This window comes from Oxyura jamaicensis (assembly GCF_011077185.1).
Source record: "Oxyura jamaicensis isolate SHBP4307 breed ruddy duck chromosome 5 unlocalized genomic scaffold, BPBGC_Ojam_1.0 oxy5_random_OJ106517, whole genome shotgun sequence".
Taxonomy (NCBI): Eukaryota; Metazoa; Chordata; class Aves; order Anseriformes; family Anatidae; genus Oxyura; species Oxyura jamaicensis.
The window spans coordinates 41,212-66,712 of NW_023303968.1; the positions used below are offsets into that span (position 1 = coordinate 41,212).

At 42.0% G+C, this 25,501-nt stretch overlaps 1 protein-coding gene across 1 annotated transcript in view; it reads left to right on the top strand.

The window, feature by feature from the left end:
* LOC118157410 (RAC-alpha serine/threonine-protein kinase) overlaps positions 1 to 25,501 on the top strand; it is a 72,829-nt gene that overhangs the window by 33,992 nt on the left and 13,336 nt on the right. Inside the window, exons 3-11 of the mRNA XM_035311719.1 lie at positions 3,546 to 3,674; positions 10,256 to 10,367; positions 13,183 to 13,330; positions 15,127 to 15,258; positions 15,403 to 15,468; positions 17,160 to 17,228; positions 17,947 to 18,072; positions 19,329 to 19,457; positions 23,646 to 23,860. Of these exons, the coding sequence (XP_035167610.1) occupies positions 3,546 to 3,674; positions 10,256 to 10,367; positions 13,183 to 13,330; positions 15,127 to 15,258; positions 15,403 to 15,468; positions 17,160 to 17,228; positions 17,947 to 18,072; positions 19,329 to 19,457; positions 23,646 to 23,860 (1,126 nt within the window). The remainder of the gene's footprint in view (positions 1 to 3,545; positions 3,675 to 10,255; positions 10,368 to 13,182; positions 13,331 to 15,126; positions 15,259 to 15,402; positions 15,469 to 17,159; positions 17,229 to 17,946; positions 18,073 to 19,328; positions 19,458 to 23,645; positions 23,861 to 25,501) is intronic.

The window sequence follows — 25,501 nt, forward strand, 5'->3', positions numbered from 1 at the left end:
GTTCACTTTTCCATGGTGGATCATTATTATTATTATTATTATTATAAGTGTTGTCTAATAGAATCTGCCACACATGCTTGCGTTTACTGTATTTTGTATGTCTTCTAGAGAGACCGCGTAACTAACAGCATTGGTGACTTCAAGCAACTTCTTGCTTATGGTCCTTAAAAACAAAGCCTCAGCAGGAACAAAAATCACAGGTCAAGAACTGAAACAGTTCAGTTCACTCTTCAGGCATGACAGCTTATTGAGTATATCAGAGGAAGGAAAAGGTGTTAACGTTTTTCAATCAGCTTTGCCACAGCAGTTGCACGCAATTATTTTTGTCTATATCGACAAACTTGTTTTGTGCTTAAACTGCTTGTAATAGCTACCGCGAACAACTTGACCCTCCTCACAGGTTCCAGACAGTTTATAGTGTTTACAATGTTCTAGCTAATCATAAGAAATGTAATCTAGTTTCTTTGGCATATACACTTCATACTTTTTCTGGATGACTTCTTGGTGAGTCTGCATTTCAGAACTTCTGTAGAAGAAAGATTGTTGGCTCAGCCTTGAGTATGAGATTAGGCTTACAGACAACCAACCTGCCTGCGATATCGCCAACAAGGCAGTGTCATGCCACTTTGCTGCAAGATGCAGAAGCATAACCTCAGTGTTACATAATAAAATGTGTGCTGCAGATGCTGCAGTGTGCCTCACGCTGTCCTTGGCCAGAGCAATAATCAATAATGGGTAAGCTTGCCATGTTACCGGATTCACTAAGCTCCAAACGTGAAAAAGGAAGTTTAAAACTCCGTTAGTTATTTGCAAATTAAAAAGGTGGATCAGGAACAAAAACCAGCTAAAGTAAGTGAAGGTCTGAGTAGAGTGGTCCTTGTAAAATGGTAATGAAGTCACTGGTCTCCTACGCAGAAAGAATGAGTGATAAATGATAACCAGTGAAGAGTGAGTGCGGAGGATGATGCAGTGTGCGTGCATATGCCGTGTGTGTGTGTGTGTGTGTATGGAATGAACCATTTTAAGGACTGTGTCATTAATCCTGTTAGATGATTTATTTTTCAACACAAACAGATGAGTGGAATAAAGCTGTGAGAACATATAAGAGCCAAAGAAAAGCCTCTAATAAAACATAAAATAGGATGAGGGAGAGGAGGAGTGAGGAGCCCCTTGTGACAGTAGAGTGTTGTTTTGTTTAAAATTATGCATGCTTCACTGAAAACAATCAGGTATTTTCAGAATACCAAAAAAAGAAAATCTCCTCTGTAAATACTGATTGGGAAGAAGTAGCATGGATTAGGTGAGACTCTAACTTGCCCCTCTTCAGTTTTTTCCATCCATCTGGATTTAGTCGTAAATGCAGGTATGAGAAGGGAAGGAAGATGGCTCCTAGCTCTTCTGGTTGGCTTTGTGCAAGAGAAGAAAATGGCAAGGTGTCAGGTATGCAGCAGCGCGTTCCAAACCGACCGATAGTCCCGACAGCTGCCTACCTGGCAAACCTCCCCGGTAAGCGCTGGGCTGAGCGCTGTGGGTTTTCTTATCCCTGTAGTTATATCTGTGGTGTAATAGTAATGAGATTGGAGTAATCTCCCTGATCTGGGCTGAGTTGGACTGATAATTTAAATGTGAAAGGCTTCATAATCTCCTGCTGATCCCAGAAAGTTTTGGGCTTTTAATTAAGGTCAGAATTATGAAGACGACAACAAAACCTTCTACATTTACTGCCTTGCTTATAAATGCCGTGACATGCTATAGGTGAGTCCTGAAATTCTGAAAGTGACGGTGACATTTCTGTAAAGTTCTTCTAGGTCAGCATAACGCAGCTGCAACAGGCATCTCTAGAGGAAAGGCTGTGTGGGTTTGGGCTCATTGCTTTTATTCTCATCTTTCTCGCCTGTGTCATTGCACTGCTCTGTTTTATCAGAGCAAATGGATGTTATTTGAAGGGTAACTCAGTAACTCTTAGTTTTTTGCTTTAGAGTAGAAAGTTAAAAGCCCAGCAAAGGGCTAGGCAGGTGGAAGCAATAGCTGGGGATGCTGGGGCTGTGGACGATCCAATGTGCTGGAGACGCAAGTGTGAGGCTGAAGGGAGAAGATGCGCAGCTGGCATGAAGCAGGGTGAAACTGCACCCCAGAAGGAGGGGAGGTCTGCGGGGAGAAGAGCAGCTGCAGGGGAGTTCCTGGGGCAGCGCACACAGCTCCTGGAGAGAAATTACCTGCAGAGGGAGGAACGCGAGCAGCAGGAAAAGGAGGTGTGAGCGGCACTTGGGAGAATGGGACGAGCAGCAGAAGGTTGCTGTGGCCAGCAAACCTTGGGAGCCTTTTCTTCTCCCTCTTGGCAGTCATTTGAAGGGCTGGAGGAAGGTGAGGCAGTGGGCCCTGGGCACTGGGCCCTGGGCACCAGCCCTCCCAGCGCAGTCCTGGGGGGTGTTCAGACCTGTTCCTTCTGCAGACCCAAAAGACGCTTGGTTTCTAGCCTGCTCCCTCACCCTCTTCCCGATGTTGATCAAACAAACTATGCTGGAGGGAGGAGAGCACAGCTGCTGCCCAGCCATGGGTGGTTTCTGCAGTGGCTGCTTCTCTTTAAATCAGTTGCTGGTGGGGATGGGCGAAGTTGAAGTGTGGCTGGTACCCTGATTTGAGCAGCCAAACAGAAATGTCACTGCAGGACCTAGAGACCTGGAGATAACCAGAAAGGGAAACTGAGGCACGTTGACAAAGTCACCCAGAAGAGAGGCAGGTAGAACCTCAGTCTTCCATCCCTGAAGCCAAATCAAGTAACTCCAATAAGTGTAAACTTCTGGAGATTTAAAGCATGGCCGCAATAATCATGCGACCGGTACCTGCGCTGTGTTACTCAGCTGAGCAGTAGCATGGTGTGATCAAGGGACGTGTTCTCTGAAAAAGCAAGGTGGAGAATATTTCTGAATAGATGTTTGTTTTCTTCTTCATGGTGGCTATCCATCAACCCATGTTTTCCCCTTCACATTGTGCTATGTCGTCTCATGTTTCATGCTTGAGATGTTGTGAGAGGAGTGAGTGATGTTATGTAACTTAAGCAGAGAATTATCTTCTTATGTTCGAAAAGTGACTGTTGGTTTGATAAAGCAGTTGACTAATTAGTAAATTACCCATTGTTGTTTAAAATACTTGCTCTGCAAAATGTAAATGAAAAAAATTTCTCCACTTGTCAGTATGAAAAATGACAATAGCAAAAATAATACATAGGACATCTGCTCTGATTTTTTAAAAATTTAAAATGCATTTAAGGCAGATGTTGCAGAATTTGAATGGAATGAGGAATAGATAGGAGAACAAAACATAGCTGTTTACCTTTTATGAAGTCCCATTCTTATGGTTAGCATCACTAACAATATCTGACTCAATGCCTGTGTTTTTCCACCGTTTGTATCAGAACGAACTGAATGTTCTTAGAGCTGCTGCTATGTCAGGAGTTAGTTTCAATATTAAAAATATGTTTATTGGTGAGTCAGTATTTTGGGGTGTTTTCTGACGATCTCTCCCTTTTCCCATTCTTTTTCCAGGAGAATACATAAAAACATGGAGGCCGCGGTACTTTCTTTTGAAGAACGATGGCACGTTCATTGGCTACAAGGAGCGGCCGCAGGATGTTGACCAGCGGGAATCACCGCTAAATAACTTCTCGGTAGCTCGTAAGTGCTTTTTACACGCTCCCTCATCCAGGTGGGGGGTTGGTGTCGTCTTGCAGTCGCTGGGAATCTGCATCAGTAATGTTCAAATCTGCCCAGACCAATATATCTAAACACTAAATGTGTCTCAGATAAAAACAAAATAAAAACAGCAACAAAAAACCATGTTTCTTACTAATGGATGTGATATGTAGGTTTGATGCTCTGCCTTTTTTTCAGTTTTCTACTAATGTACTGTCTCTGGTTCTGGAATCAAACAGGTTTATTGGTTAACGGTTTGTATGTCTGTTATTCAGCAAGCTGCTTTAAAGTGAAAATTAACCCAAGTGAGTGGTACTTGGCAGGTAGACACAGCCCAAGTATTTCATCCTGTGTGCTGCCACCAGAGCCGAGTGCAAGTGGCATTAACATAGATCAAAGTTACTTGTTTGTTAGCATAAAAGAACATGGAATAAGCACCGGTTTTAATAAAACATGCTCAGTTTTTCTTAATTTTGAAAATAAAACCTTATTTCTTTTATTAGAGCCAACAAAAGGGTTTGGAAATAATATCATCTCCTAACCTCTGTACTCTGTCCTACGCAAACATTTCCGAATTTGCTCAGGTGCCGCAGCACAGGATGTGACAGAAGAACCTGAGGATAATTTCCTTTTCTTACTCATGTTTTTAACCGTTCTCTGTATACTTCCAGCTTTTATTTTCTCCTGTTCTTAATCTTTCCTGTCTCATGATCTGCCTGTGTCTCGTTCCACCACTTAAAAATAGATCATTGTGGCACCTGTTATTAACAGTGATCTGTTTCTGGTGACTAGTGGAAGCGAAGTTGGGCAGAGGGAAGGGTAGAGGGCTTTCCCTTTTTGTCACCCGGTAGCTTGAAATGCACGGGGTTCATCCTTGTGGTTGACCTTTCAGCAGATTTATTTTAGAACAACTTGGACAGGGGAGAGGGCTGGACAAGGCCAGGAATTAATGTAAATGTTCATTTTTCCCCTGGTAGTGACATGTACCTGTTCTGACTGATGGTGGGGAAAAAAATAATGGGCGTGCTATTGCCTGGTGCTTCAGTGCAGAATGCCAGGAGTGCTTTGGGGATTTTTGTCTCATTTAGAGAGTTGTCTTAGTATTGTCACTTCAGTAATGACATAGTACTTGCCTTTTTAGACTGGTATCTCCATATAGATCAAGAAGGTAAAGAAAGGCAGCAGAATGCTATTAGTTCATACATTAATTCGGCACTTGGTCTGTAGCCAGAGGCTTTTAACAAACGCACTTTTTTTGCAGGACACTTCCATTCTCTTGCTGCTGTGTTTCTTCCAATAATCATTTACTGCAGCTCACTGCTAAGGAATAAAAAAGGATGCGTTGGTTGCCTTCTCCATGTCCAAGTTGCTTTCAGAAAGAGTTAACTTAAATTGGTTTTCACAACAGGGATATGTTGCTTTTTTTGGCAAATTGAGCCTGTCAGTCTTGGCATTTATATATAAACACGTTTGTTTCCATGGTATCAGAGCATTGTAAAAAAAGACGAGACACATGCTGATGCAATCAGGTGTAGCCCCCGTAAGGGAGGGTGTGGGGACGGTGGGAGGTGGAGGGATGCTCTTAGCAGTGCTTCTTATCTGGTGAGCCAGCAGCAGGTTGGGAAGCCTCGATGCTTGTGGGGAAGGCCTCCTTGCTAGAAGTCATTCTTGTGGTTTTGCTCTCGCTGAAGCAGCTGTTGCCTCACCAGGATTTAATTTTTTAGTATAGGCACCGGCACGCAGCGCTGGTAGCACCCGATGTGCTGCGGTTCCCTTCTAGGTACCCGCCACGCTTGTATCACTTGGGTTTGTTTTGCAGCACCACTTTTCCCTTTGAACCTGCTTGCCTCGTACTTTCATTTGAGTTAACTTGTTGAGTTAGCACAAGAGGAGTGAGCTCTGGAGGAGTGCTCAGGCCAGAGCAGCATCGCATTGCAGAGGGTGCCTGCAGAAGGCTCTGCCAGTGGAAGTGGGAGGGGATTTAGCTTAAATGTTTTGGAAAAATTCTCCCTTTTCCTTTTTTTTTTTTCTCTAAGTGACCATGATAGCTCTGACTTTTTTGTTAATTAGTGAACTGGATTTTTTTTTTTAATGAGATGGCAGGCTGTCTGTCAGTCTGTTCTTTGGAAGTGGTCCCATGTTTCTGATTAAAATTTTTACCCTCTTCTGCTGTAAAATAAAGTAGGCTTTCTCTAGTTTTGCAAGTGAAAGTTTTTTTTTTTTTTTTTCCCCATTACTAGGGGGCTCTTTTCACTTGCAGTGTAAAATTCATATTAAGTGAGATGCTATCCGTGAGAGGTAGGGAATATTCGGTGCAGGAGAAAAACAATGAAGGCCAGTAACATTAGCTGATGATGTTCTGTCTTTTCACGTAACAGGTATAGCAATAGTAGTAGTAGCAATAAATACAGAATGTGCTTTCCTTTTATAGGATTTTTTTCATATGTTTGACAATCATTTAGTAGTCTCTTCTTTGTCTTAAGCCCTGTCCTTTCAATCTGAGAGAGTTTTGATCAGATGTCTTTGAAAACCTGTTTACAGAACCGCCATGGTAAAGAGAGACTCTTGCATTTTAATTCTTTTTTCTCCACCTAATTTCCAGTTAAAAATAGCCATGTATATATGGTTATATTTTAATGATACTTTAAGGAGTTTATTTTCCCTGGAAGTTACCTATGGGTGATTTTTATCAAATTTCTCAAAGATGGTGCCTGGCACTTAACTGTGATTTTTTTGAGTCATATTTGTGTTCCTGTTCCTTACTTCGCTGCTGAGACAGAAGGAATAAAAAAGCCTGCACCTAACTAGTTAGTTATGCTCCAGAGACACCAGCAGATAAATAACCGATAGAGCCCATGCTGTAAATCTCTTGGATAAGTAGCCTTCATACTGATTGTAATCTCAGATTATCGTGTATGTCTGCCCATTAGGTTATAAGCCCTTAAAACCGTATAGCTGAGAGGAGCGGTATATAGCGAAAAACAACGCGGAGAGAGTGGCTGTTCCTGTTAGAAAGAAGGGATTATTATTTCTCTGCCTGTCCAAAAGGAGGGCGGACTGCGGTGGTTTTGTTGTACAGCCGAAAACATAATTGCTCAACAATGAGCGCTCCTTTTGGGACAGGGCTGCATGTCTGTAGTCAGGCGTTTATCGCAGGGCACAGGACGGCCAGATCAGCGGGCAGATTTTCTGTGTCTGCTGTTATTCGGGCTGCCTTAGTCTAGGTCTCTAACTCAGGGCTCCCAGCTCCTCGCTTTTGCCATGCTGAGCTGTCTGGGAGGTAATCTGTTAAGTGGTGCTAGCAGAAAGGGAGCACCCCAACATGGTATTCCTGCTCCACTTTCCAAAGTTTTATTTATTCATCATTCTTTTTTTTCCTTGATTGCCCTTTTTTTTCATCTCTTTCCTTAAAGAAACCAAAGCAGGAATGGGAAGGATTCTTGACATTATTGGTTTGAAGTGTGATGTCATTATATAGGGAGCAGAGTTTGACACTTTCATCACAAGTAATCTGCCTTTTAGCTTAAGTGCTGGGGAAGCAAATATTGTGACATTTTAGAAAGTCACTGGGATAATACTAAGTGTCTTTCAAATACAAAATGGTAATTTACATTTGAATGCCTTGGTGTCTATTCCCGTTAGGAACAATTTCTCTGTCCTACTTACTTTAAAAGACCAAACGCCAGGAAAGAATCAAGAGGTTCTTTAGAGCAATTTAAATCATTTTTAACAGGCTGCTGTTTATAGTACTTACTGTGTTGCAAAAGGAGAATACATATGTTGGCCTGTTTGACAGGAAAAACTGTCTTCAAAGTGGGTAAGTGACCATCAGCCTGTGTCTGACATGTGAGTGGTTTTATGCCCCAAACGATACCCCCAAACGTGCCATGAATCAGACTTAATGTAATACCAAGTCTGTTGTACCCTGCTGTAGTGCCGCATGTTGCTGTACATGATGGTAAGAGACAAGTTTGGTGGTGCGGTAGCTTTCCAGCCTCAGGAGAGTTCAGAGTCAGTTGTAAAGGAAAGAAGAAACCCTCTGCTTCTTTGTTTCATTGATGAAAGCTGGTTCTGCCCATATACAGCCGTGTGGCAGCTTCAAACTTTTGAAACCTGAGTGGTACAGCACTTTGGTAAGGCAAGTTAAAAATAAAGCCTTCTGTATTTCTTCGTATGTGCTGTTATGATTGAGCAGGGTAATTAGACAGCATATTGTTCACTAAACAAAACACTTCTATGTGACATACTTGAATTATAGTGGTTATTAACTGACAAATCTCTATTATTTGTCTTGCTGTATGCCTTAAAGATTGCTGGATCAGCAAGCTTAACAAATATCGATGGACAGTGCTGATTTAGGGGAAAAGCGGTGATATTTATTTGGTCCCCTTCCGTGACAGAAAATGCCTCCTGTGGTTTATTTTGCTGAAATTAAATGGTTAAAGTTTGGAGCTCATGGTTGGTTCGAATATCTATGCTGCTACTTCAGAGTATTTATTCTGAGGTACGAAATGTGCAGCTAGAGGCTGCTTTAAAAAGTAAACAAAACCTCTCCGTTTATTTCTTCGTAGTGTTGTACTTCTGGGTAAGTGAAGGCGAACAGTTCTGGGTTTGCACGAGGTTAGAAATAGCCTCATTTTCTTCTATATGGGAGTCTTCAGCCACGTTTGGTGTCTGTTGTGGCTGCATTGTGCAGGTTCACAGAGGACAGCCCCAGCCTTAATCTAATTATGTTAGGCAGGCAGGCAAGAATGGGAGATACATTAAAAAAAAAAAAAAAAAAAAAAAAAAGGAAGAGTAGCTAGGCTAAGGTGGCAGGTCTTGAAGCAGGAATGAGATGTCGTGAGTTAAATTTCTCAGAACTGGGCTTACTGGTGTGTGCCAGCTCCTGCAGTTGTGCTCAGCATTAATTGCTGTTCTGCAAAGGAGGATGGAGGCTGCTGGGACGCAGCGCTGCAAAGGCACGGCCGCCTCGAATTGTGGAGGTTCTTTAATCTCGGTGAATAAAGGAGTGCTGTTTATCACACTAAAACCTTTTCATGACTCATTAATAAACTTTCTCTTATCTAATTGCGATGCTTTAGTAGGATGCGGTGTAACCTCAGCGTGCTATTAAAGAAAAATTAGATTTTCTTGTCATGAAAAATGCAAAGTTACTCATTGTAAAGCTTATAACTCCAGCAGCAAATGAGGCATGAAATATATTGCCAAAACTACAGCACCCAAAAACACTGGCAGTAAATATTTTATCTTGGTGCTAATTAAGAGCTTGAATTTAAAACTGAGCACTCCACATTTTCACAATAATAAAATTAACCTCACGATACCAGTGTAGCCTTACTAATGCGGCTGTTATTCCGGACGGATTCTGTCCTTGACTTCATATTGCTAAACGAGGAGCATGTTCATGGCTCTAGCAGCAAGCAGACATTTCTCCTTGTCTTCATGGTGCCTTCTTTGGTTGCAAGTTGGTTTGGTACTTGAAGGCCAAATAACAGTGAAGTTGTGGGCTCAGCAGCTGCAAGGAGGAGAGTTTAATGGAAGAAGGGTTCTTCCTCCTTTTTTTTCCTCCTCCACTCACTATTTTGAGTTTGCTTTAGCAGGAGCTGTTTAATTAGCATTGGAGTTTCTATTAATGTATTTCTGGGAAATGTGATGGTTTTGCTTCTGTTCTCACTTCGTTGACTTTGGGTGTTGTTTTGGTTGCTTTACAGCTAGTGTACCCTTAATCAGCTGCCTGGTTCAGGCTGAGACGTGAAGGATAAGTGCTCATTGTATCCTATGAAGCTTAAAATAGCTGTGATACTTTTTTCCTAAAAACAAAATTCATGCTCTCCTCTTGAGAGAGAGTGCTTTTTATGAAGAACGTGAGATTTTTGAATATGGCCGTGTCTCCACAGAGTTTTTAGGTGGCATTTACTGGCAGGGCTGAGGACTGTTGGCTGTGTGTCCATCCGGCATCTGAGTGGCAGCTGTCCTGGCGGCATTTGGGATGGGGTCTTTTTGGGGCGTGCCTCTGCAGTTTGATGTTCCCTCTAGTGTTTGAGGGCTGGAAATGCTTTCTGCCAGAGTCTAATCTTAGTCAGGTCCCTGAAAAATGACCAAATACGCTCTCCAGCAACTCCTTGAGAGCCGAGGACGGGATTTTATGGCAGGAAAGTCGAAGGGAGGGAACGCAGAGGCTCAGCGTTAATTTCAGTGGCTGTAATTACCGCATTATCAGCTGACTTTGTCCATGTGTTCAGCTCTGAATGACCTTTGGAGCATCAGACCTGAGTCTGAACGGCTTCTGTATCATCACATCACATTTCTACTTACCTCTCTGACCGACCAAACGTGGACCCTTTCTAAGCAGAATTTGATTTCAGTGCTGCTTAGATGACTATCTCTTAAGCTATTTATTGGTTTCATCAACACAGTAAATTGTTTCACGTCGCCTAAAGAAGTACTTACAGAGATTTCTATGGCTGATTAATTGCAACAGTTTGCTAGATAAGAATAAAGACAAATGATTATTTAAACCTGCTTATGTACCATGACTCTTTCTTCCTTGATTGTGGTAGAGTGCCAGCTGATGAAGACAGAACGACCTAAACCAAACACATTTATCATTAGATGCCTCCAGTGGACCACAGTAATTGAAAGAACATTTCATGTGGAGACTCCAGAGGAGCGGTATGTTTCATTCATATTTAATACATAAACTACTCGCAAAAGCAGATGCAAGTGTTCAGCATTAATAGCAAGCCCTTTGCTCAAGCTCTTACTTACCAGGTGATGTACGTCAGGACTGAAAAGTGACAAATAATTTTTGAGTGTCACAGTTTTAGTGCATGTTCCAGTATAAAAGGTACCTTAAAGGAAGGTTGACTTCTCAGGGAGTGGATTTTGAGTGGTATCTGTAAATGAATGTTGTTGGTTTGGGTATCCAAAAAGCACAGGTGCGTGTCTGTACCAGCACACAGGTAGTTATTTCTGGAAAGTTAGGCTTCATTTCTCACTGGAAATTTTCTGCTATGTGAAATAAAGGGTTTCTGACCTGGGAATTTCTGGAAGGGTGAACACAAGTGAAAGAGATTCAGGCAAAATTGAGTTGGATCAAAATGCTGACCTTTTAAAGTCTTTTTAGACACCTTGTTTTTAAAGGAAAAAAGTCAGTAGTATCACTGCTGATTGCTAATGTTTTATGCAAATTAGATAATAAAGGTGATAGTTATCTGCTGCAGGTGCAGATTTCTGTTTCAGCTGTTAGGAAACAAAGCTAAGAGCACGCATCCTGTGCTCTCATCATTGGAGAATTGATCTCTTACCTCCTGAGAGAAGAGTTTTCCAGCACAGCTACTCTACAACTACAGCGTATTTAAATATTTACTTGCTCTTCAGGAACTGAACTTAAATTATTCCAGTATCATTGCCCTAGGGGAAGGGGTATTTTAAAACCCTGGTCCTCCCTATGTATGAAACTGGCACGTTTGTTTTTAAGATCAGCAAATTCTACTTAATATTCTTTGCTTTTTTCTATTACAGCTTGTGTGCACTGAGTTAGACGGTTCCTATTTATTGCTTTTGATTCTATTACAGTGTTCACAAGCAGGAGAAATCAAATTAAAGCAAAGAAAAATAAACTGGTCCTTGATTCATTTAGTAGCTTTGTAGTCAGTGACCCTAAAATGAGTGAATAACAGTTTCCACTTGGGGGAGGATTGTGTTTCGGTCTCGTTTTGTTCCCTCCTAGCCAATTAAGTCAGCTTTGTGACACTTCAGGGCTTGGAGCGTTAGTCACCTCTGTTGTACACAGTTGAGATGTAAAAGCTGAGGGTGAAATTCTGGTATCCCAGAAATCAGAGATCTGTCTACTTCAGGAGGGCCACGATCTCAACCAAGTCAGCAATAAATCTTGAAACAGATGTGGAGGTAGCCCTTGGCTTTCTGTAATGGTTCTGAATAATAAAAACGACTAGTAAATAAATGAATGTGCTTGTGATGTTGATGGAAACACAGGAGAACATTTGGAAACGATTCCTACATTTAGCATTACCTTGCTGTCCCAAGACAGAACTGGATAGTGTACGAAGACCAGCCTTTTGAAGCAGATGGTACAGGTGAATGTTAGCTGAAGAAAGTGAATAGGTGGTTTGTTTTTTCCTTAACCCCAACATGGTAATTCTGTACAGCTGTCTTTCTCCTCTTTTGGAGATAATATGGAGGTAATCTTCCTTAGATATCTTCTGTATTTGTAATATAGAAATGAATACTGCTTCAACCAGGCATAATCCAAAATAAAAACTGTGCAGGACATAAAAGACCTTACGTGTAATTGGTGTAGCTTTTATTAGAATACTGTGTCAGGTAATTTTTCCCATGGACTTTGCTTCCTTGGTGGAATGTTTCTCTTTTTCCACCCAACACAAGCTGCAATTCAGATGTTCGGATATGATTTTATTTCTTTAAGCTTATGTTTCACTTTATAATTTCATAGAACCAGTGAAAAGTTTGATATTGATTAGGATGGCATGGCCTCTTCAGTATTTGGCAGATTGTGCATGGAGTTGTTCAGCTTTGGCTGCTTGTGTTCCTGCTGTAGTCACAGAGCTACAGACAGTAAAATGCAGTAAATCCACATTTGTTCGGCCCCTGTATGCCTTAAAGCTCTTCCCAAAAACCTTTAAGGCATTGAATTGCATGTTTCATGTTCAATAAATTTGCAGTGAAGTTAGATGAAGGCCAAGAACTTTCACTTCAATAGTTTCCAAAGGTGTAAAATTTCCCCAAATTCAGTGGAGTGGAAGGGGTCTGCATAGAATTCAAAGGGGTCGGTATGAGAGCACCCATTGCTGAAACCACTGTGGAAACTTTCTTGCAACCAAGACCTATGGCTAAGATAAAATGTTGCTGATTTTGCTGATGTGCTGCTAAGCTTTACACAAGAACTGCTGTAGTTCTGGCATCATCTCTGTAAGAAATGTATTACCTAAGTATCCCGGGCTTTAAAAACTTCTCCTAGGACATTCCTTGGCATTAAAATTTAGGATGTGTGTGTCAAGAGGTGGAGTAGTGCCCCCAGCAGTTAGATAAATGTGTTTCCAGTGCACCATAGGAATGGAAAAACTTTAATTCCTTTGTGCTGCATGGGAGCCTTTTGCTTTTTGGTCTTGGCGAGTCTGCATTTGTTATGTAAATCTCTGTATCAGTAGGTCACATCTTGACCTGATGACTGACTGGGTATTAGAAATTGCTGAAGAGCCTTATGTTGTATATGGACTGTGGGGACTTCAGTTGTCTCGTTTCTAGTGTGATTAATAAAGATGTAGGCTAAAAGTGCTCTTAAAATGTATTTTTTGCAGTGCTTGAAAACGCACAAAATGCAGCGTTATGTGGCATTGTGTTCATTTTAGCGCATTGGTTGCTCTGTTTTCCTCAGAGACCCTTGCTATTGCAGACAGTAATCTGAAGACACAGGTAACAAATGTCATTGCTTATATTTTGCCAGGGAAGAATGGACGAAAGCCATCCAAACTGTAGCAGACAGCCTCAAGAAACAGGAGGAAGAGATGATGGATTTTAGATCTGGCTCTCCCAGTGATAATTCAGGTGCTGAAGAAATGGAGGTTTCAATGACAAAACCAAAACACAAAGTGGTAAGTGAACGTGGCAGGAAGAACACTAAATATTAGATCTTGAATGTAGACAAGAAGCAGCCATCAAGGCCTTTCTGTTCCCTAAAAATTACACAGTTGTAGATGTGGTTTCTGGATGAAAAGGTTGTTTGATGTGAGCAGGTATGGGTCAAAACCTGGCTGCATCCACCAGAGTTCTCAACTCAGATACACTGCAGGATTTCCAAGGCCAGCTCAGGTCTGGAAGCAGTTGGCTTAATTTCCTGCAGTACAGACAATGAAATCATATTTCCTGCTGGACCTTGAGTCTGTGTAACCTCTATTTCTGTCTGCTGTGTTGTCATAGGCCAGTGCAAAGATGCACAAGTGAATTTCCAGGGCCTGAGGTTGCTCTGGATTAAGGACCTAGGCCTAATCCCAGACAGCCACTGGGGTGTCTGTCCATAGCGTTCCTGCAGCTTGGGTTTTTGCATTGTGCACAGCATTGACTGAATGGCCTTGTGTAAGAGGAATGTGTACCAGTATAGATCTCTGCCCTTTTAGGTATCTCCTTTCAATCTCTTCAACCTCCCTTCCTTTAGTTCTACCCTCTCAGCACCTCCTATTTAGCTTTCCATTTTCCAAAGCATTCCCGTTGACTCTTTCAATAATTGATAGAACCTTTTCCCATGCAAATGCTGTGTCTGTGGATTATACCAAAGGCATTTCTTTGTGTTCTTATCTCACTATTATCTTTGCCATTTACGTTCATAATTTTGCTTCAGTTTGGGGAAAACTGATGAAATTTTTAAAAAACTAAGTCATTATGTGATTGCTAAGTATGCCTGCCAGCCTTGTGTCATGCTGTTTGCTTTAGACTGATGTGGGTGGCTACTTACGTGTCACTGTAAATTGTAGCTGCCATTAGCCTTCTGTGTCCTTGACCGAGCAGATACTACTCTTGCAGAGTGGCTCCTAATAGAAATGCAAGAACCACCACCTCCTTGGTCAGATTTCCGAGGCACATTCTTCCGAGTCAGTGACTGACTCTCCCTGGGCATTTTAGTGAGGATAATCAAAGTGATTATTGGGGTCCTGACATCAGCTGTATTGAACAATTAACAGCAAGTCTCCTCAGCCAGCTGTAGGGAAGAATATGGAGTAAGTTTGCTATTGAGAGCATCTTGGAAGTTTTCCCCAACAGAGGCTGCAGTAGCCTTTGGCTGTTCAAGTACTATTACTGCTATGTTGGCAATGGTCATTGGTACTGTAAGAGAGACACTGACTGTCCTTGGCCTGCAGCACATTCCAGTTTCCCCAGCATTTTCCCTAATGGCAAAACAAGTAAGAGAGAGTAGCTAATCCGTGAAGCAGTTGTTTTCTCTGTGGGTTCTGCTGCCAGTCATTGAACCACAAGAAAGTTGATCCCCTAGAGAGGTGGGGAACATCAGAAAAAGGGTATGGATTCAGTCCCTAGATTCAGAGCAACATACAACTTTTAGTGAACCTCTGCACTGACAAAGTGGTCAAAATGTCTGTGGAGTGATGATAATACACGGAATGGCATTAGCACAATTGAACACTGAGTGAGTCATGTGAATGAGTTTTCTGTTGGTGGATGGTTTATGGTTTTCCCTAAATAGTTTGATTGATTGTTTTTGGGAAGTGTACTGGTACTCATTTTTATGGCAGAATCATTTCTGTTCTTGAATTCTACTAAGTAAAAGGGTTTAAAAATTAAAAATGCATAGTATTCTCCTATGAATGAGAAATTCTAGTCTGATATACTTGTTGGTAGTTAATGTAATTCACTTTTTGTTTATCTGTGTCATTAACAGACCATGAATGAATTTGAATACCTTAAGCTACTGGGAAAAGGCACTTTTGGAAAGGTCATTTTAGTTAAAGAAAAAGCAACCGGACGGTATTATGCCATGAAAATTCTGAAGAAAGAAGTTATTGTAGCAAAGGTGAGTGGATGGGAAACTTGGAAATATGTACAGCCTTCTGGAAAGGAATAGCAAGGATGCTCTGAGCACTTGTAAATAATTGCTTGAAATGCATCCCCTAATCTGGGGAATCACTTTGGTGATTTCCTTCTGATTGTGTTTCAGGATGAAGTAGCACACACGCTGACAGAAAACCGTGTTTTGCAGAACTCGCGGCATCCGTTCCTAACAGTACGTATTTCTCCTGCTGTTGAGTGGAACTTGACATTGTGACAACCAAGGCTTTCCTTATTTTTTGTTATTTATATAATGCATCTGAGATCTGTGGTTTTGGACTCAGTGTGTATTTTCATGCTTCCATTTTTGGGAAGCACAAATTAAAATGCTTTTCTGAGTCCTCTCGTTCTTGCAGAGCAGGTCTTAAGTACCTCTTGAAATCAGAGACTTCTTGTAGTGTCTCAGGGTGTGGTTTGGTTTTACAGCTCACCCATGTAACGGTTTGCAATCCTGAGAGAAGTATTTGCTTTCCCTGGCCTCCAAATGCTTGGTGTCCTCTTCGAGGCAGAGATCAGGGTGACCTTGACCTTGTGATAAATAAGTTCAGCAGAGTAAGGGGAAAAAAAAAAAAAGGCAATTTTAATTCTTTTTTACAAATTCCTTTTACTGTTGCCAGAAGCAGCTTACTGGGGAATCAGAGCTCTGGTAGTATCTGCTGAAGTATAGAGGTGGAGCACACTGGGAGATAGAACAGAGGATGGTAAGACCATGCCTCTTTCAGTGCTCTCCCTTTAGATTGGCTAACTGTAAAATGAAAGCATAGTCTGTTTAGACCTCCAGCACCAGCAGTCTCTGTGGGTTGACTTCAGATACCCAAGTTCTACCTCAAGATTTTGTTTGTAGTGTTCATTACAAGTTGGTTCTGAATCCTTTCCAACAGCTTCAGCCCCCTAAGAGACCTGTGTAGTGTCCTGGTGGTTTCCTTTTTCCAGATACAAGAGGGTTTAACTGGAATTTAGACCTTTTAAGTGTGGCCTCTGGAAGTAAATATTGGTTGAATTGGGTATAATCAGTAAATGTTTGTCGACAGGCCAAAAACCTGATCGTCCCTTTCTTTGCAAAAACACATCAGCTTTAAAAGTGCTTTCCCTAATAATGAAGATAATGATATACTGCATGCTATTTTCTTAACGCTTTCATAAATGCAAATACCCAAACCAAGAGCTGTCTTAAGTCAGCTGTCAGACTGGGATATCACCAAGAAACTTAAGACCATGGCAAACAAGCTGGTGTTACTCTTGCTGCAGGAATACACATGACAGGGCTGTACAAAGGCACCTTGTGACACTCCATCACACCCTGTGTCTGGTCTGGTTTTGTGAATTGCTCACAAATGGATATTGACAGCATTGCTCAATCCCCTGGCAGGCTGTCAACAGCGAGCCGTCGCAGTAAGCGGGGCAGAGACCAGGGGCCTGGTGCTTGTAAGCTCCCTTGTTTCAGACAAGTGGACTTGCAGCCAGTGTGGCAAAACCTTGTGCTTTTGGTTTTGTTTTTTTTTGGTTGTGGCCTCCTGTCTGTGAGATCAGATGGTGGGAGTTTGTGGCCTGGGGAGGATACTTCAGTGCCACTGTCAGTACGTTTTGTGCCATTGTAATGGGTCAGGACTTTGTTTCACAGCATTGTAGGCATTGCTAATAGCTTCTGCAAGGGATTGTTTTAATGTATTAAATATATTTCTCAAAATAAGCTGGCAGTAGATCAGCTGCAAAAAGAAAATGCAAATATTATATGACAGCCAAGAACAAAAAGTCCACTAAAATACAGATTTTATATCTGTGTTTTGGAAAATTAATTCAAAATGTTTCTTTTTTATAACTGTCAGTGTGATCGATCTTCTGAGTTTTTGTTTAAATCTGTTTCAGGCTTTAAAGTATTCCTTTCAGACACATGATCGCTTGTGTTTTGTGATGGAGTATGCCAATGGAGGGGAGGTAAGGGAAATGCAGTAATGTTTAATACTTCAGGATTTTCCTGTCCTGCTTCTAATTCTGCTTGGCATCACTTAGCTGGGGTCCGTGTCTCCATTTCTAGTGCATCCAAGCTGTCCTAGTTAAACAGAGCTGTTTGCAGTTTTAACTAATATTAAGAATTAAGACTCTAATTTCTTCACTCCATTTTTAGAGGTTTTGGGTGTAGGTTTGTATTTTGCACAACAGCAACATATTGTAGTCTGACATTTAGTAGTTCAGAAAAATAAGTTGCTTTGTAGTTGTTCTTCAGACAGCTTTTAACCCTTTTTAATGAATATTGCGAGCACGTGTTACTTTGGAGAGGTAGAAACACAACACGGAAGGAAAGATAGTAAGTGTTAAGAAGGAAAAGGTGAAATACCAACATTTCTCTAAATCATGCATTAAGCTAGTTTTAATATCTAATTGTAGTTCAATTAAAAGGAAGTTTTATTTTCTATATGTACAAGAACGTGTAGCAATCAAACTAGTGATCAGCGTACATCTGTGAATATGAGTTATAATTGCCTGGTTGTTTACTTTATGATGTTTTTTAAAACATTTGGGAGCACAGCTGAGTGTGGATGGGAAGGAGTTTTCTCTTAGGTAACATTGGATTCTAAGCAGGATGGCTTGAGAAGTGTTATACATAACTCAGAAACATATGCGATCTAAATGCAACAAATTATTGTTCTTGTAGTTGTTTTTCCATCTGTCAAGAGAGCGTGTCTTTTCTGAAGACCGGGCTCGGTTTTATGGAGCTGAGATTGTTTCAGCATTGGATTACCTGCATTCAGAGAAGAATGTGGTTTATAGAGATTTGAAGGTATGTAGAAAAACAATTTCACAGGCTTTTGGGGTTTGGGCTTTCTGTTTCTTAATCACAAAAGCAAATGAGCCTTAACTGTAAGAAAGCCTTTTCTGACTGAACTTCAACATAACAGTTGTTGCAGCTGTTGGGCTTGGCTTTACAGGATGTCTAAACACTTCCATCGTCTAGGCGCTTGTATAGCACATCTATCAGGACTCTAGCAGTGCTTCAGAGAATACGAAGGGGTACTGAACAGCATGGATTGTGTTTTTACCTGACTGATCGTGTTCCAAGAGAAACGTTGCTGGCTGTTCACATGCTGGAGAATAATCCTGGGCTTTTCATTATTGGGTCTTATCAGATGTATGGAAATACATATGCTGTGTATGATGTGCTTCCTTGCAGTGGGCTGTGCAGCACTATCTTTGTAGTACCTGCTTGCAGTTAGAAAATTGAGTCAAGTTCAAGTTGCTTGTTTGTTTGTTGACCAGATTGGGAAAAGAAACAAACAAGAAATCTTAGGGCAGGCAAACTGGGGATGTTCTTGAGGGTAATGCAACAACAAAACTTATTTTCTGAGAAGTGCTTTCAGGGGAGGGTAAGGTGATACTAGTAGGAGTATGCTACGTAATATTTTCAGCCTACTTCAAAGTGTTCTTGGGAATTCCTGCTGTGATTTTGTATCCCATATAACCATGATTCCTTGGAAAATGTGCTTTGTTTCATACGTAGCTGGCCTTGTTAGAAATTAGTGGTGCGGAGAAGTATGAATATAAAGTGCTGAGTAGATGGATAAAGTGATGCTCATGTAAAAAAATCTCTTTAGCAAATGCTTCTTTAAGCTTACACTTAGTTACTTTGCTCACTTGCTATCCTTTAATGGTACAGAATGCTTGATAAAATCACTTAGAGTAAAAGCAGGAATGAAGTTTTTAAAAAATGTAATAAGTATTCCTCCTCACAAAGAATCTGGTGTTCTGTTGATGATAATACTTTAGAAGCATAATTACAATGTTTACATTCTGTGTTCTTGCTGTATATATGATCGGTTACCCAAGGACTGCAAATTAGTTACTTAATGCTCCCTAAAGAATTAAGGAAAGTGATATAAATGTGTATTTACATCATGCATGCTTTGGCAGCTGCTATGGTTCTGACTCCAGTGAGAACACGTTTCAAAACTGTAATCTTTGGAAATTCGAGTCTTTTATCGACTTGCTCAGGAGCAGTGTATGTTTTTTCTAATACCGTGCTTCATTTGGACTTCTCAGCTGGAAAATCTTATGCTGGATAAAGATGGACACATAAAAATTACAGACTTTGGACTATGTAAAGAAGGCATAAAGGATGGAGCAACAATGAAGACTTTCTGTGGCACTCCAGAGTATCTTGCACCAGAGGTATGTTTACATAGACTTTCATACTAAATCATATCCTTAAATGCCATCCACGGTAGCAGTGGCAATATATAATAATTCCTATGCCATAATGTGTTCATACAGTACTGTGATATAATAACACGTGCTGAAAATCTTTTACTCATCATGTTCTGGGACATACCTTCAGTATGAAGACGTGATAATTTTCACATGGCGTAGCGTTTTCTTTTCATGTAAGGGAATATGTACATTTTACTGGAGCAGTGCTTCTAGTTTAAGAAGTCTAATTTAAAAAATCAACTCCTAAATCATGAAAATATTACTGGATGTCTTGGTAACCCTTTTGTGATATATTTGCTGTGTATTGGACTACCTGAAAGCTATCAACAGAACTTTGGCTAAGAAGTAAAAGTACTGACTGATTCTTTTTGAAGACGGTGTAAGGTTAAATGTGTTCAGGGAGGCCAGCAACAAGGCAGAGCGAGCTCTTTTTTCAGTGTTTAGTGTTGTATATGTTAAAAGTGCCAGCTACTTCATGGCTGTAAGTGCACAAGGTTGTTTCTCAAGGTTAATTTGAAACTTTCTGTTTTGGAGGAAACAAATCCAAACATAAGACTCCAGTCCCCAGTAATACATTTTGGGGGGATTTTTGTGCTAATAATTTTTCCATGGAAGCACGCATTTGGATTTTAGTCTTTACCTTTCATCCTGGAAATACTCCTTTGGAAAGTTGTGCAACACAGCAGGTGCTGGTAGAGCAGCGATTTAGTTAAGGGCAGATCAAAAGTGAAGAAGTGTGATAGAGGAGATGTACACACGGTGTTCTGCAGGCAGACGCTCATTTTCTCTGCCCACGCTCGGAGCTGTCTGGAAGCAGTCGCTGTGTGAGCAGGGCACCGAGCCTGAGCTAATAACACGCCGTGCCTTGCAGAAGGGCTCACTGCCTCGGAGCGCGCGCCTTGCTACCCCTGGCGCACAGGCTGCCATCCAGCTGGGAGCGCAGGCAGAAGCAAGTCTTGGGCTGCTGGCAGGTTATGTATTGCAGGCACTCCCAGGACATATTCCTTCTCCAAGGTGGGAGAACTTGCGCTGCAAACCTTTCTTTAGTCAAAGTGCAAGGTACAAAGTAGGGAAAACCAAAGTGGAGGAGGAATATTGCTGCGGAGAGCTGGTGTCTTTGCTGATCAGCACTTCCGAGCACTCAGTTTGCGTAGCGGTGGCAGTGGAAGCAGTTGTGTGCTCTTGGATTTTTGTTTTTGTTGGTTTTTTTAAACTCCCAGCTGCTCTCAAGGGCCTCCAGTCTCTTCATAATAATGAAGAACGTGGGCACCTGTCGAAGTAGCTTGCAGCAAGAGGCGGAGCCAGTCTCACGCTAGCTGCCAGCTCTCCATGGATCGCTAGGAGTCTTCAGTGTTTCTAAATGGGGGTTCGTGCACCACGATTTGAGATTCACTGATGCAGGGAGTAATTAGCAGCACGACAAATAGTGTTTATTATTCATAAATATGGCTTTTATTTGGTGGCTCCCTCTTAAAATCAATTGCTGAACTCCAGTTTTTCACCAAGGATTTCATGAGGTGATTAAAAATATTGTTTTGGTTTTGTTTTTTTCTTAGCTTGGAATGCGGGGATTCCCTGTGCAGGCATTATGTTGTTCTTTCAGTAGTATTACTTGCTGTTATTTTTCTTTTTCATATTTACGATGAGTTGGCTCATCCAAAACCCTGAAGGACAAATCCTTTTGATTAACCCAGCTCTCTCCCTTACTTGCAAATCCCATCTGCGAGCTGGAGTGTTAAATTCTGGAGGCTTTTGTCATCTGGTTGATAGCATGCAAAAAATCTGGAAATTGCGCCTGAGCGATACGCTGTGCATTTAAGGTCATGCAGCCTTAAAAGCAGGGGGCTCGTTCTCGTTATCTGTGTCTGTAACTGGAGTCCAGCATAGCAGCGTGTTTGTACAGTTGTTGCATAGTTGTTTTTAGGTTCATATTGGAATCTTGTGCATGGATGACAGTGACTGAACCATGTCAACTTTGATGTGTCAGATACATCAGTGGCGGTGATGTTTACAGCTGTTGTGCCTTCTCTTTCAAATTCCATCTCACGGCAGCGTGGAGCTGCTTGTTAGGGATTGATCAGCCTTTAACTTAAGTGAAATGACCTTGTTACTTCTGCTGTCCTGTGTGTTGCAATAAATCAAGAATATGCGTAATCCTTTTTCTGATACAGTATATTTTTAATAACCATTGCTCTGTTTTGTGCAATCCTAAATCTGAGCACTTGCTGTCTGGGATAAAGCACTTTGAAGAAACAAGCATTTTTTTCATTCTGTGTGGAATTAATGGAGGTGCAGGAAAGAGCTGTAGTTAGCAGTCTGTATTATAACGGAGTTTTAGCATCTTTACTAAAACAATGCTTCAATGATTTTGTGCGTTTTGAAAGCACCTGTAGAACTGGCTGTGCACACAGACAAAACCTTTGTGGCTTTTTTTTTTCTTCCAGTCCTCTGGCCGCGCAGCTCCCGCAGCAGTTTAAAAATAAATAAATAAACGGGCAGAGACCCCGTGACTAATTTATTTTCGGTAAACCCAAGCACCGGGCAGCGCGAGGAGGCGGCTCGGAGCGGCGTTGTCACACAAATATCTCCTGCGGTGCCTCGGGAAGGACGGGGCCGGCTCCTGGAATCCCGGCCGGCCGGCAGCTGTGTCGGCCGAATACATGCGCGGGGCAGCTGCAGAGCCAGCTGTCGTTTGGTGTGAATCATACGGCAGGGGATGCTGTAAATAGACCAGCGCCGGGTAATCTAATACCTGGCAGCCTTCGGAGTTTTACTGCAGGCCCTTTCCCTCGTTCGGATAATTAAGGGGCATAATTAGTGAATACAGAGAGGCAGAGCGCAAAGGGTTGTTGTGGAGTGTCTCCACTGCTTTTCTGTGTGCTTTCTGAATGTTGGAGGTTTGGATCCTGGTTTTGTTAAAGGGAAAGCTGTCGATTTCAGTTGTCTCTTTCACCCTTTTGAGCACAGGGTGAGTTGGTGCACGGTGGCTGCGTGAGCTTTACATTGCTACAAGGAAGGGTGCTGGTGGTTTTTACTCTTGGCAATACTAAGCTGTTAGTGCAGACCTGTGAAAAGACTAAAGATGACAACTAAAACCTGAGCACAGGGTCTGGAATATGAGACTGTCGGTGTCAGCTACAGACAACTGCTTAGGAGACATAAAGTCTAGAGAAGTCCTTGTAACATCTACTCCACGAGCCACGAAACACTCCTACCTCCTCAACAAAGCCTTTGATGGAGAAGACAAGAAATAAAACACGAGAGCACTTCTGTGGAGCAAGCAGGAGGGAGAAAGGGCACTGCTGGGTCCTGAGTCTGTGCACAAACTGGGGATTTGCTAGGTGCAAATGCCCAGGAGGAAGGCAAAATGTCCTGTGCTGCACCCTGTCTGCTGAGAGCTGGAAGCAGTTTGCCCCCCCAACACATTCTGCTTAGAAAGTGCAACCCCAAAGTGTTGGAGCTGGTGTGCAAGTGTTCCCCTCTGGAGGGGAGGAAGGGAAGTATTTCAAGACAGCCTGGCTGCCATTTCACAGCCTTGCAGCTAGTCAAGTGCTAGGAGTGGAGATCTGGCTCTGTGTTTAATACGAATTAGTCATTTAGCATACTGTGTGGTCTTCTGTGACATACCCTTTGGGTAGAGGCAAGTGAGTATGGAGAGGATTGTGCTGTTCAGTTTGTTGCTTCTGAAGGAATAGTAAGTAATAGCCTGGCTGTCTTGTCTTTTCTCCCCAGAATGGCTCCTTGGTGGCTTTTTTTTTCTCTTAATGGGATCCCATTTGGAACAGTCTATGATACGTGAGAATTTAGCAGCTGGCTGTGTAATGTGAGAACAGACCTCAGCCTTTGGGCTTTCAAAGGTTGTGCTTACGGTGGGCTTAATGGGAAGGGGAGGCTTGGAGGAAGAGAAGGAATCTGCCATATCATAACACTTCATCCTTTTCCCTCTCTTGCTTACCTAAAATGCTCTCTTTTGATCAGTGACCGTCAGTGCCAGTTGTTTTCGAGACCTTCTGCAGATACTCTGTGCTGGTAAACTCATCTGTGAAATGCAAAACCATGAAATTTTTGGTGTAAACCTTGCCTCTTGAGTTCTGTGTTCATTGCTGATTTAGGAATGCCTTCTAAAGCCTTCTCTCTGCCTTTCTGCAGGTGCTGGAAGACAATGACTATGGTCGTGCAGTGGACTGGTGGGGCCTCGGCGTGGTGATGTATGAAATGATGTGTGGCCGGCTCCCTTTCTACAACCAGGACCATGAAAAGCTCTTTGAACTCATCCTTATGGAGGAGATTAGATTTCCACGCACTTTGTCACCTGAAGCAAAATCTCTCTTGTCAGGTTTGCTGAAGAAAGATCCGAAGCAAAGGTGAGGTTGTTGCTTAATAATTGCAATTTGAAATGCCTGTGCCCTCAGAAATACCAAATAAGGAGAAATCAAAAAAAATATTTGTTAAAGCCTTCACAAAAAAGATAGCAATTGTGCTGTTCAGAGGCGTGTCTGTGAAAGGGAACCATCCTCAAGCCAAGTGACATAAAAGTGACCTCGTGTGCTGCCATTTAAGATCTGTATTGCCATCTTTCAGAAACAACTGAAGAGGATACTGCACAAAGGGCTATTGAGTGCACGCACGGCAGTCTTTATTTAAAGTTGAGGAAGATATTTTGGATGAAATTGTAGTTCTGTTTCTAATCAGGTCACAACTAGCATCCACCAAGAATAGCTGAGATGCCGTAAATGAAACTATTTGTTTTTGTCTTACCTTTTGAAACAAGCTGACCCTGCAGATAGCAACATGAAGTGATTTTGGTGATCAGGAGGCTGAGCTTTGGCATATGATGGCTGCCATTCACACAAAACTACAGCCCGGAACAATGCAAGTTAACCTTGCTTTCGATCATAATTAACGTGATGGCTGCTGTGGGTTATAAGCTCTACAGTGAACGTTCTTGCCTTCTATCCAAGTTCAGGCTGCTTGCTGTAAGCTTTCTGAATTTTCTGTGAAATCTGTGCCATTGATTTATCATCCTTTTCTGGATGGCAGGTAGTGGTGTTTCTGCCATGATGGTGGTGGAGTTTATACCATGATTGATCTACTTTTCCCATTTCCTCCTTTTGCTTTTTTGCTATTCTTTATTATTTAAAAAGAACCTTTGACTTAACAACTTCAACAAAAAAACAATCCTATAATGGCTATCTAACAAAAAATAGAACAAGATCCAAAAAGGATGTTGACCTTTGCACCAAAGTAAACATCGGTTTAAGAACCTGCCCTCTTGTCAACCCAGACATTTTTAAACAAACAAAAGTTGTGACTCTGCCCCTAGTCTCCTGTCCTGAACCTTTCCACCATAAATAGGCCCCAGCTAGGAGACTTTTCATGTGAGGTGTACGTAGAGTATTTCAGTTTGCTTTCTGGTGTGTTCTGTCTGTATGTGCACATGCACATAGCACGAAAACGGTTCTTTGCCAGTAAGTGGATACTTAGAGCAAAGGTTTTTATCATCCAAGTGGATTATTCCCATCACTGCTCTTGACAGAAAATCCTGCGGAGGGGTTTCGTGGTGCAAACCCTCCATTTGTACTAGAGGAGTGTTCAACTCAGCCGTGACATAGGGAACCAGGAGCAGCTGTATCAGGAAGGTGGCCAGCCTTGTGCTAGGTGGCAACAGCAGCCCGCCCCCCCTGGAGCAGGCAGGGGCTCCGGTGGGGCCTCCAGGAAAAGGTTGTGTGATAGATTAGCAGCCCCCTGGGCACTGTGCTCTGCAAATGTGGCTGCAGCCCGTGCCAAGAGGATTCCTGTCCAGGAAAGTGCTGGGTTAAATAGAATTGTGACCCTCTTGTAGCTTATTCAGGTGGGGCCTTTCAATCACTGGAAACACAAGCAGCATCTGCTGTAATTTGTTCTTAAAGGAGCATCTCTGATGAACCAAAATGCAATTTGTTTACAAACAAAGAACGCCCACTTGTTTCTAATTACAAGGTTTTTCCAATGCCAATAATTACTCC